The sequence below is a fragment of the Bos taurus genome, chromosome 11 (assembly GCF_002263795.3).
Source record: "Bos taurus isolate L1 Dominette 01449 registration number 42190680 breed Hereford chromosome 11, ARS-UCD2.0, whole genome shotgun sequence".
In the NCBI taxonomy this organism is placed as follows: Eukaryota; Metazoa; Chordata; class Mammalia; order Artiodactyla; family Bovidae; genus Bos; species Bos taurus.
Genome location: NC_037338.1, coordinates 99579801 through 99591943, shown reverse-complemented (window position 1 = coordinate 99591943; position 12143 = coordinate 99579801). Strand labels below are relative to the sequence as shown.

Genomic DNA, 12143 nt, shown 5'->3' with positions numbered 1-12143 from the left:
GCACTGCCAGAGACTGCTAGGCTCTTTCAGTTCTCAGGGTTTCTGTAAGTGCTGTTTTGGGATATAGTAAGTGCTCAGTAAGCTGTCAGTTTGGGGATGGTGATAAGCTCACAGTCAGGCCATTTTACAAGGAACAGAAATCAGCTCTGTGCTTGAGGCCACCGCATGTGTGGCACCGGCTCCCCCTGGTGGACCAAGTCGGAGCAGCCGGCTTCCCTACACCGACTGCACCACAGGGATGACTGCTCAGGGCTGCCTGCTCAGGGCTCCCTCATCCCACACAACCCAGAGCAAAGAGGAGGCAGTCCAAGAAAGAACCGCAGTGAAGCCAAGAGGCGCCGCCAGGGGTCACAGGTACCTGTGCCATAGTCGATGCGTGTGGAGTTCCCCACGGATTCCTTTAGGTAAACAGCCACCTCGGGCACAGCAGCTGCCAGGTTGGTGGGGACCACCGTGGCCACCAAGTTTTCTGCTTCCTGGTAACACAAGAGACACACAGTGGCAGCAGCAGATTGGGCAGGTGCCCAGAGGCAGCATCTCGGCATGATATCCCAACTCCCGCAGAAGGAAGAGATGGGAGAGCGTTTATTTCTACACAACAAAGACCACCCTGGGGTGGGGCTTTTCATCTGCTGACCCTCCCTCCAGAGGACACAGCTCTGGGGACAAGAGGAGAGGGACCTGAAAAGAAGCTATTTGACTTTCCCATCGAGTAACGCACTGACATCCCCAGAGATGTCCTCCCTCTTCATACTCCCAGCAAGGGAGTTTGTGCCCGATGTTCACCAAAGACATATGCAAGGATGTTCACGGCAGTATCATTTATAACAGCCAAAACGTGGAAACATCCCACAACTAAACTGTCCATCAGCAGCACAACAGATAACCTATGCTATGGTCATACACTGGAATACTACGCAGCAAGGAAGAAGGTGCACTGTTCCACACACCACAGGTGAATCACAAAGTTGAGCAAAAGAAGCCAAACACACGAAGTTCAAAAGCAGGCAAAATCAATCTATAGGGGAGCAGTGAGAAAAATCTGGGGGATATCAACTAGAAAGGGGCACAAGGGCACTGGGGAAGTGCTGAAATGTTCCATGGCTTGATACGGGTGGTGGATGCAAGGTTAAAAACAGGTTAAGATCTATCAAGCTGTATAACCATGACTTGTCAGCTTTCTTTACGTTACAACTCAACTAAAAAAATAAGCCATGTGCTACCTTAGCACCCAGAGGCAGCCCCAGGTCACTCTTACACAAGGACAGCATTTTGCTGGGTCCTTGGTACTTCCCCCTGTTCCATCATGTGAAAACACCGGGACAAGACATTAGCACCCAAGTTTCTTTAGCTTCAGTCTGTAAATACCCGGCATGAGAATCTCCTGGAGACCTGGTGAAAATCTGGATCCCCAGGCCCCACCCCAGACCTACAGACCTATGGGATAGGGTGGCTACTCTGCATTTTTTTGTTTGCTTTGAACAAATATTACCTTTGCTTGACTCAAAAATGAATACACTGTAGGAGGGATGTACTCAGAAATCTTACTCCACCCTTCTCTCCTCTCCATCCACCCCTCTCCAATGCCCCAAAGGCAACCGCCACTTTATTTGCCTCCTCTGTATCCTTCCAGTACACACTGAGAAATACAAAAAGACCTTTCTCATCCTTCCAGTACACACCGAGAAATACAAACAGACCTTTCTCGTGTCTCCTCTTTCTTAACAAAAGGCAGCTTGCCATGCGCATCACACCTTGCCTCCCCTCTAACAGGGTAGTCAGCCCTTTGGACCCACTGATGGAGAACCCATGGACACAGAGGACCAACGGACCCTCATCATCTCATACAAGGGAGTATCTATGGGGGACCCTGGACGCAATCCCCCACAGATACTGAGGGAGGGACCACTGGAAGTCGCAGTCCCTTCCCCCGAGTTCCTGAGTCGCCTCCCTGTTCTTTGTTAGAGCTGCATGGTACTCCCGGGGAGGCCTTATTAGCTTATTCAACTGATAATAAACTGCAGATGGACACGTGGGCCGTCTCAGTCTGCTGCTACACACAATCACCTACGAACAACCCTGTGCAGAGGGCTGCGCAGCCACGTGGTGATTCCCAGAGGACAGCTGGGGCAGAGGGTAAACGCATTTGTACTTTCAGGGAACAGAACTGCCGTTTCAACAAACTCCCCAGTGCTGATATCTGAACGCTTCCCCCCAATCCCCCCCGGCCCCCAAGCCCATCCTGCGGCAGCCTCACCTGGTCAAGTTTGGCATACCAGGTCCTGTAGGCCTTGTTCCCAAATCTAGAGGGCTGGTCCACTGGAGGGGTCTCATCGATCCACCTGTCCAGCGTGTTGAGAAGAGCGACCAGTTTCTCAATGGCCTGTGGAGGCAAATAGAGGGGGCCCAGACACCGTGACTAGTGGCCCCATGCTAGAGCCACAGAGGGAAGCCCCAATGGCTGCTGGACAGTGACCACCAGGCCTCACACCACTGGCACCTCCCTGCTGTCCCCCTTTCTTCCCAACCCTCCTGAGTGTGAAGGAGGGGCCAAGGGAACAGTGAGCCTTCCAGAAAGGGCCCGGCACAAGGCTGAGGGACAGGCACGGCTCCCACACCCAGCTTCTCCAGCTAGCCTGCCCGGGGGCGGGGGCCAGGGGCGGGGGCAGCTGCTGGACAAGTGTGAGCAGCAGCCCTGACTTTCCTTACTGCATTTATCGAGGTCTTCTGTTTAGAGCACAATATCTGCTCATCACTGAAAAGAGAAACGTAAAAAGGAAAGAAACAAAGGTGACGGGTAATCCTGTCACCCAGAAATCAATACCACAAGGTATCCCCTGCTTGTTGTAAGTTCACTTTCCACCACTTCACTCTGACTGAAGTCCTACAGTAGCAATGGTTCTTGCTAACCAAAAGAAACCTGAAGAGGATTTTCAGTGCAAAGGATTTTCCCTTTGCACCACTTCTGCTCACAAAATGTTTCACAGAAACACTCTTACTTTCAGATAGCAGGGGAGTCTGTCTTAACATTTTAACATACTCTTCCATATCATCATTTTACAGTGTTTTTCACTGCTTATCACGGTTAGAATTTTGAAGGCAGCTGGACCTGGATTTATATCCCAGCTAAGGGACCTCCCTGGTGGCCCAGTGGTTAAGAATCTGTCTTCAGATTTAGGGGATGTGGGCTCAATTCCTGATCTGGGGACTAAGCGCCCACAAGCTGTGGTGCAGCTAAGCGCACACGCCACAACCAGGAAGAGTCCTGGGCTGCAATCGAGACCCAGAACCACAAAAATAAAACGAATGTTTTATAAACAAATCCCAGTTAAACATCATTTGCTGCAAAACCTTGATCAAGTAACTTCAACTCTCTGAGCCTGTTTGCTCGTCTCAAAGGTGGGCATAAAAATGGGTAAATAACTCTGAGGGCCGCCTGGAGGCCTAAATGACAACCCATGAAGCACACCAGCGCGGTGTCTGGCACAGGGTGACGGGGTACAACATCTACACACACACACAGACCCTCAAACGGGGTCTCGGGGCACACGCTACTTTGTAGTCTGATCAGCTCCCTCACAACCCTCATTCCAAGCAGCACAGAAACGTGACCTTTGTGCAAGTCTCTTACGAGCAACTGACATTGCACTGTGCCAATGCACTGTGATTATTTACCCACTCCCTCACCGCTAAACGTTTGGGCTATTCCACTTGTTCCCTTTGTGGAAAGCTGGGGCCACAGGTCCGCGTGTGGGCAGTGGTGGCTAAGACCCAGCTCTTATCTCTCAGCTCTATCTCTCCCACGGAGCAGGCTTTAAGCAGTGGGATCAGTGTGCCAGGCCAGGCCGTGTTAGCACACTGAACACTGAGTAACTCAACGAAGCAATCAGGTGAGGCTGTCTCTCTCCAGCACAAGTCTGTGAGGGTGGCTCCGAAGGTGCCTGCTCCAGATTCAGCATGTGAAATGAGCCAGGACAAAGGTACGGGAGGCTCAGGGAGCACGACACGGGGACACGTGGAGGCAGGTGGCCTTGGAGGGGGTCCTGCCCAGAAGCAGACCCTGCCTGAGTCCGCCGAGCACAAATGGGCTGAGGAGACGTCTCTGGGAGTTCCACGCTGGTAGGAATTCGCAAGGGGCCACCCATGGAACGGTTGTGACCCAGAGGGTAAGGCACAGTCAGGTATGACATTGCTGAGCCCACAGAGAGAAACAGCCCCAGGAGCTGAGCATGTATTTGTACGGAGGGAAACGGCAGGCTTGAGCTAATGGAGTATGTGGGAGTAAAGGCACCCCCTCCCCACCGCACTGCAGCTCCAGGAGGCATGGACCGCACGGCAGTCCACACAAACAGCATGACGGTGGCCCCGGTGCTGCCCTCCCTTACCCACGCTTGGGGCCTGGGAGGAGAGGAAAGTTACCTGTAAGAGGAGTAAGTTCCCTCACACAGGGCCAGGATAACACAAAGCTGCATTGCTGAAACATGACCCAAAGCACTGCCACTGTCTGGCGCTGTGAAGAACTAGGTCACCAGGAAGAGTTGACAGGCTCCCAGAAAACCTGGCCCCACAAAGCCACTGAGATTTCTGAGGACGGGTGGCCCCACAAGGCACCAGACTACTGGTCACCCACCGAATGGGACAAAGAAGGTGCTCAGAGGCAGGCAGGAGCCAGGCCCCAGCTGCCAGCTCAGCTGGGCCAATGAATAATTAGAGGCTCCCAGGTCCTCCTGGAGAGGGCTTTCTGAGTTTAGGGGCTGCCTCTACTGTTCGACTGGCTAGGGGAGAGGGGCTGGAGGGGAAGGAGTTGTGGGCTGAGACCCCTAGGAAGCATGGAGAATCATTGGAGCCACCTTCTTTCTCCTTGGACCAAAGAGTCCTTTTTGGATTTCATGGACCAGTACAATTTTACTTGTCGATTTAAAATTCTGCCTTCATTTTAAAAATCACACAGAACTACAGCAAAATGTAAGCCTCCTATCTACTGTCAGCTTTATTTTACAAAAAAAGAAAAAAACCTTTTTAAAAAATTTTAACCCCCCCCCCCCCCAAAATTGGACAATTCCAAAAGGAAGGAGAGCCTTCTAAACACGGGTCTAGACAATCCCACCCCATGGCCCTTGCCTGCTCCCTTTGCTGCAGGTGGTCTGGACGCCGATCCCAGGCCCCTCGGCCCTTTCCCCAGCAGCAGCTGCATCCCCTGCACCAAGAGCCAGGAGCAAGCAGCAGCAGCGGAGGCAGGCAGCTGCCCTGGGCGGCACAGGAGGCCGCATGCTGGGTGTGGTGCCTTTAGCCGCCCGTCAGCTGTGGGCAGCAGCTGGGAGACCCCTGGAGACCACGCTAGCCATCTCGCAAGATGAGGCTGTGAGGATGAACCCAGCTCAGGAAGAGCCCCAAGTGAAGCAACAACAATGTTACTGGAAACTGAAAAACAGCTAATGATAACAATGGCTAATAAATGATAATGCCATCTAGTACATGCCAGGCACGGTGCCAAAAAAATACACCTACACGCAGGATCACAGTGAATGCTCCCCAGGGGCCACAAGTAGGCCTGCGGATCTTCCCACTAGACAGAGGAGGGGATGGCGTGTCAGAGGGGACAAGGCCATCCAGCTCAGAAGTGAGAGGTTATCAAAACCTGGTCAGCTTGACTCTAGAACCCCAGCACTCAAGCAGGCTGCAATCCTGCCTAAAGAACAGCCTCTGCACTAAGACAACGCCTGGCTGGTATAGACAGCTACCATCAAAGTCTCAGGGCTAATTAAGGGACCTGAGAGAGACTTGGCGGCTCAGGATCTGCTGGGGTAATTACAATTCTCTCCTTTAATTAGCCTCCCCCCCGCCACATTCCCCAGCCCACTGAGCACAGCTCAGCGTTCCTTACCACAGGCTCAAGGAGGCGCCCTCTCTCCCCACAGTCAAAGCTCCAGAGCAGTGACCAGGCCCAAGAGGAACCAACAAGTCATTGGTGGATCAGCTCCCTTCTCTTGAAGGCTGTCAATCCCCAACACAGGTCTGGCGTCCCACAGGACCTCGGCCACCCAGCGGCCAGTCAGCGGCCAGGAGCATGAGGCTTATGCCAGCCTTACGGCAGGTGGACAGACAGCCAAGCCAGGGCCAGGCCGTCCCCAACAGGCCAAAGCTAAGGCTAGAGAGCTGGGTGGCCAAGCCATTGAGAGGCTGCTCGGACCTGAGGTCTGAGATAAGAGAAAGTTCAAGGGAGTGCTAGGCTGCCTGGAACAAGACCTCCAGAGGCCCCTGGAGGCCCGGGACCCAGAGCTGGGAGGTGGGAGTACAGCAAGAGCCAGCAACTGGAGAGACCACACCTTCTACGGGTAGGAGCTTCCCCACAACTCCTGCCCTCCCTCCATAAATAAGCCTGTGTTTGAAACACAGCCAAAGAGCCCCCACCAAGCAGTGTGCACCCTTCAACTCAGCATCGCCGTCTCTAGGAATGAAACTTTAGGAAAGAATGCCCACACAGACCTATGTGCAAGGGCATTCAGAGCAGCAGTGTTTGGGGAAATGACCTCAAAGTCTAAGTTGGGGGCTGTTTAAACCAGTAAGGGCACAGCTCAAGGGCAGAGGAGCTCCCGGGGCAGGTCTGGGTGACAGCCCCCACACTGTTAATAGGGGGCTGTCCCCAGGAATCAGTTATGGGGAGGAATATAGGGTGCTGCTGCTGCTGTGTCACTTCAGTCATGTCCGATTCTGCGACCCCACAGATGGCAGCCCACCCGGCTCCCCCGCCCCTGGGATTCTCCAGGCAAGAACACTGGAGTGGGTTGCCAATTACTTCTCCAACGCATGAAAGTGAAAAGTCAAAGTGAAGTTGCTCAGTTGCGTCCGACTCTTAGCAACCCCACGGACTGGAGCCTACCAGGCTCCTCCGTCCATGGGATTTTCCAGACAAGAGTACTGGAGTGGGGTGCCATTGCCTTTTCCATGGAATACAGGGTGAGGGCAAGCTTTTTTGTTAGTGCTACACGTGTTTCTAACAGTAATCTCTTCAGCTGGCATGTTTACTTCTTTCGTGATCATTTGTAATTTAAAAATTACATGGAACACCAGTTAACGAAAGTGCAGGCTGGGGAACTCCCTGGCAGTCCAGTGGTTAGAACTCCAAGCTTCCAATGCCAGCACCTGGGGCTCAATCCCTCATCAAGGAACTGAGATCCCACAAGCTACAAGACTTGCCCCCACTCCAAAAAAGCAGGCTACAAAACGGCTTGTGTACCCTGGTCCCAGTTCTATAGATACACATCTATACAGACTTTTTTAAAAATTAGAAACAGTTCAGCGTCAACAGTGTGAACTGCACATGCGTCTGGGTGATGGTATTGTCTGCACCTGGCCCACTGGTCCCACTGCAGGCTCTGGGAGCTGTTTTGGGAAAGGGCCCAACCCGACCAGGCCTACCTCGGAGACCTTGTACTCAAAGCTCAGCTTCTTCCCCTTCACACCTTCGTTGAGGGTGAGGATGAATCCGATGTAGTCAGCGTACGCCTGCCAAACAGAGAGGGGAATGAGGACGTGGAGGTGTCAGACCTCCACCGTCTACACCCAGCCAGCCCCCAGCTCTGCCCAGCTACCAGAGAGCTCCAGGCTGCCCCCGGCTCCCCACCTGATAGCAGGAGAGTGCAAAGACAATGCCAAATACCCCACCCTGACCTTCACCCAAAACCGTGGGCTGGCCAAGGCCACAGTGACACCTAGGCCTCTAGCCAGTCTACTGTGCACGCGCTACTGCTGGTTGCTTCTCTGCACAACAACCCCACCACTGTCCTCATTTTACACACAAGGACACCACGGCTTCAGGGGAAGTGACTCCCAAGACCAAGATCTCACTGGACACGGAGCTAGGACCCAGCTAGCCAAACTCCAGAGCAGAGTGGGGAGTGCTCCATCATTATACTATACCAGGGGTCCGTCCCCTGGGAACTCTCCAGATGTTTCCCCCAACAGGCAGACCAGCTATGTGCCTGTGTGCAGACGCCCTGCCCGCAGGAGATGAAACTGTTTTCCAGCCATGGCCAGGTCTCCCAGCACCCCCATCCCCAGCTTCCAGTGGGGCACCCTCTTCCCTTGGGCTGCAGGTTACAGCCGGCACACGGTTAAGAAACCGCTGAGGCACGGGCCTCTGCAGAGGCAGTTCTTGGGCGCTAGCAACTTCCACGTGGTCTTATTTCTTCTTCATCCCTCTTGCCTCTCCCTTCCTTTCTTCTTCTTTATCCAAGCCTTAAAGATGCCAGTGGGGGGTCTTCCTTGGCAGCCTAGTGGTTTAGACTCTATGCTCCCAATGCCTGCAGGGGGCATGGGTTTGATCCCTGGTCAGGGAACTAAGATCTCGCATGGCATGGCCCCCCGCCCCAAAAAAACCCCGATGTTTGGGTGGCCACAGCAAGCCAAGGTAAGCCCTGAGAGGTGACTGCTCAGGGTCTGGAAGGGAACATTCCTACAGCGGCCTGTGGAATGGCTGCAGGTCGAAGTGCAGGTCACAGGGCGGGCCCACTACATCAGCCACAGCAACACCCCCAGCCCAGGGAAAGCCTGAGTCCTTGTCCTGACTGCACCAGCGCTCACAACCGTTCCTGCGAAGCACACCAGGATGCAAGGAGAAGCAGCCGCACGAGGGCATGTCGCTGCCACGGTCACTGTTCCCACATGGCTCCGGGACTCTCGGAGACTAAGACTTGTGAACATGACTGTGTGAAGTCTCTTCCCAACCATCAGCAGTAACTGTCATGCCTACGGCTCTGTAAAGCTCACTGCACACCCGTGAGCACTGGGCCACACGCTTTTCTGGCTTTCCATCATTTGAGCCCCCAACGAACCCCATTTTATAGTAGAGGAAACGGAGGCTTGGCCCAGTTAGGCACTGTGCCTAAGTCACAAGAAGAGAACAAGGCAGCCCTGAGGTTCCAGCCCCAGCTCTGGCCCCAAACCCAAGCTCCTGGCCACTGCACCCTGCCTGCCACCAGGTGAAGCGCTATGGTCGACACACAGCCCCTTGTCTGGCCGCAGCAGTTTCACACATTCGATCGATGAGCTTCAGAGCAAGTAAAAGACTTCCATCAGGTATCAATCAAAACACACTTCCCAAAAAGTGTGGGTGCCTAGAGCAGGGCTGGCAAACCACTCGCAAAGCACCAGAGAGTCAATATTTTAGGCTCCAAGGGCCACATGTTCCAGTTCACAAATTCTCAACTCTGCTCTTACAGAATGAAAGTAATCACAAACTACATGTAAATTAAATGAGCAGAGCTGTTTTCCAATAAAACTTTACTTACAAAAACAGAAGGGTCAGGTTAGGCTGCCAACCTGTGGCCTGGAGCCCAGCAGCTCAGCCCACGGGGCCCCAAGTCATGGGGGTGACTCTCTGGAATCTCACCTCAACCAGTGACTGTGCCACCAGGCTAAACATCTTCACCTCCTGGCCTCAGTTTTCTCACTTTCAAAATGGAGATGACCTCAGAGTCCACCTCCCAGGTTTTCTGTCATAATTAAATGAGCTAAAGTACCTGGCACATTATAAATACCCCGTCTTTTTTGGAAAACATCTAGGGGAAAGCAAGAAACTACAGCCACGTTTGGATTCAGACAACCCTGCAGGTTCAGGAAGAGAACGGTGGGCCTCAACCTGGACACGATGGCTCCCAGGACACTTCCCACGTGCTTGGAGACGCTCTTGGCTGTGGTAAGCAGGAGGGCTGCTACCGGCATGGAGCAGAGAGAGGCTGGGGTGTTACGAAGCACCCTACAGTGCACAGGACAGCCCCTGTGACAAAGGATTATCTATCATGGTCAACAGTGCTGAGGTTGGTAAACTCCGAGGGACAGCAAACAAGATGATGAAAGGCCTAGAGCCACATCTTTGAAAAGCTAAGGGACTAAGGTGTTTATCCTGGTGAAGACTTGGGGGAGCAGACAACTCAGAAAAGACATGATAACCATCCCCTGATATTCAAAGGGCAGGCTTGTGAAAGAGGAGCCAGGCAGGCTTATGTGGCCACAGCCCCAGAGAGGCCAGGACATGGCAGCAGTAGGGCTTGGGCTCAAGGTCAACACAGCAGACTCCTCACAGAGAACCTGCCAAGCTCGCCAGGACCCCCGGCCACCCTTCTGCACAAGCAACACTCCCCGCCCCACCTGCCCAGACCAAGTACAGGCAACTGAAAGCAGCTGGACCCAAGGCCATTCCTGAGAACTTGAAATTGGCTTTCTTTTTCATAGTCCCAGTCTTCTCCACAGCCTGTACCAGAAGCCTGGCAGGTACAAGCTGTTATCTTCTGCCTACCCTGGGGATGAAGTGCAGAAAGCTGGCTGGGACCCCAGTTCCCTGGTGTTTTAGGCTCAGCCACCTCTCTGGCCTGGGGCTTCCCTGCAGACTCAGATGGTAAAGAATCCGTCTGCCAAAGCAGGATACAAGTTCAACCCCTGGGTCAGGAAGATTCCTCTGGAGTAGGAAATGGCAACCCACTCCAGTATTCTTGCCTGGGAAATCCCATGGACAGAGGAACCTACAGGGCTGCAAGAGAGTCAGACATGACTTAGCAACTAAACAACAACAACCTCCTTGGCCTAGGTTTCCATGTGGTAACCTCCTCTCCATGTGATATGCTGATTCCCAGACCTGCTATTACTTGCAACCAAGCATCAAAGGGATCCACTCTACCATTACAGATGTGCAGTCAGTACAGTAACATCCAAGGGGCAAGGGCTTACAAGAGCCAGGAGCGGAACTCTGATGGCTATCTTCACCCTGGCTCCCAGAGACCTTCCCACTAAAGTACCCTGTGTACTGCCCCTGAGCAGGGAGAGACAGCCAGCTCCCCTGTCACTTCTTTCCCTAGCTTCTAGACAGTTCTGGCTCCAAAAGCGAGAAGGGGCAATAGCTCACAGCCCCACCCCAGCCTAGAAAACCACTTTGAAAAAGCCCAAGTCTCTCATGCCAGGCCTGAATCCACAGTGCAGACACCACTGGTACCTGAGAACGCTTCCATTTGCCCATATCTGGAACAGTGTGGATCTCTTTCTTTGGAATGATGAAGTTCTGAGTGGTGGGAGGGGCATCCTCTGAAGAATCTTGACAAAGAAAATGAGAAAGCAATCAGATAAAATCCTCCCCTCCCAACACACACACACACACACACACACACACACGCACGCACACGCACGCACACACTTTTAAACCAACACCCAAGCCCTTGCATAAACAGACATGTACTCCCAGGATTAAGTATTGGCTTGTTAAGCCAAACTCACTGGCTTCCTGTCTCTCCTTACTCTGTCTGCAAGAAGCTGGGCAGTGCTGGCAGTGCCCTCAACAACTGATATGTCCAGTGGCTCTGCCATGCTCTCTCCTCCTGCTCTCCAGCCAGGCAGAAAGGTTAGAAAAGTAAAGCCAAGTTGACCTTTTAGACATAAACAGGAAACTCAAAGAAGAAGAAGAAAAATGGCCAATAAACAAAATGTTAAAGTTACCAACATCCCGAATAATCAATGAAATGGAAATCAGATGAGACTGCTTTTCTAAATCAGGTCAGCAGATTAAAAACATCTGGCACTGATTGGGGATGGGGAGAGAGGAATGCTCCTGCACTGCTGGTAGAGCCTTAGATGGTAGATTCTGCTGAGGGGGCAACTCAGCGCTATCTCTTGAAGTAAAACTATACCCACTAAGCCAACAGTAGGAATCAACTCTACAGATGTGCCCAAAGAAATAGACAAAGACATATATAAAAGTGCTTACTACATCGAAAAAACCAGAAACAACCCAACTATCAATCAATAAGGTGATAGGTTAATAATGATATGCCCACATGATGGAAATCTTCCTGGCTTTTTGAAAAGAATAAAATCTAAATTACTGACATGAGAAAAACAGCCTAAATATTAATGTGAAGAAATAAAACTGTACCATTCAACATCACAGTAATCCAAGTCTATGCCCTAACCCCAAATGCCAAAGAAGATGAACAGTTCTATGAAGACCTACAAAACCTTCTAGAACTAACACCAAAAAAAGATGTCCTTTTCATCACAGGGGACTAGAATGCAAAAGCAGGAAGTCAAGAGATAATTGGAGTAATAGGCAAGTTTGGCCTCGGAATGCAAAAGGAAGCAGAGCAAAGCCTAACAGA

The 12143-nt window shown here is 52.3% G+C and overlaps 1 protein-coding gene across 2 annotated transcripts in view; it reads right to left on the bottom strand.

Moving 5' to 3' along the window:
- Positions 1-12143, bottom strand: part of PTPA (protein phosphatase 2 phosphatase activator) — a 32950-nt gene that overhangs the window by 12850 nt on the left and 7957 nt on the right. For both annotated transcript variants that reach the window (XM_024998570.1, NM_001046173.1), the window contains exons 2-5: positions 10988-11085; positions 7420-7506; positions 2258-2383; positions 359-476 (exon numbers count right to left, since the gene is read on the bottom strand). In XM_024998570.1, the coding sequence (XP_024854338.1) occupies positions 359-476; positions 2258-2383; positions 7420-7506; positions 10988-11085 (429 nt within the window). The remainder of the gene's footprint in view (positions 1-358; positions 477-2257; positions 2384-7419; positions 7507-10987; positions 11086-12143) is intronic.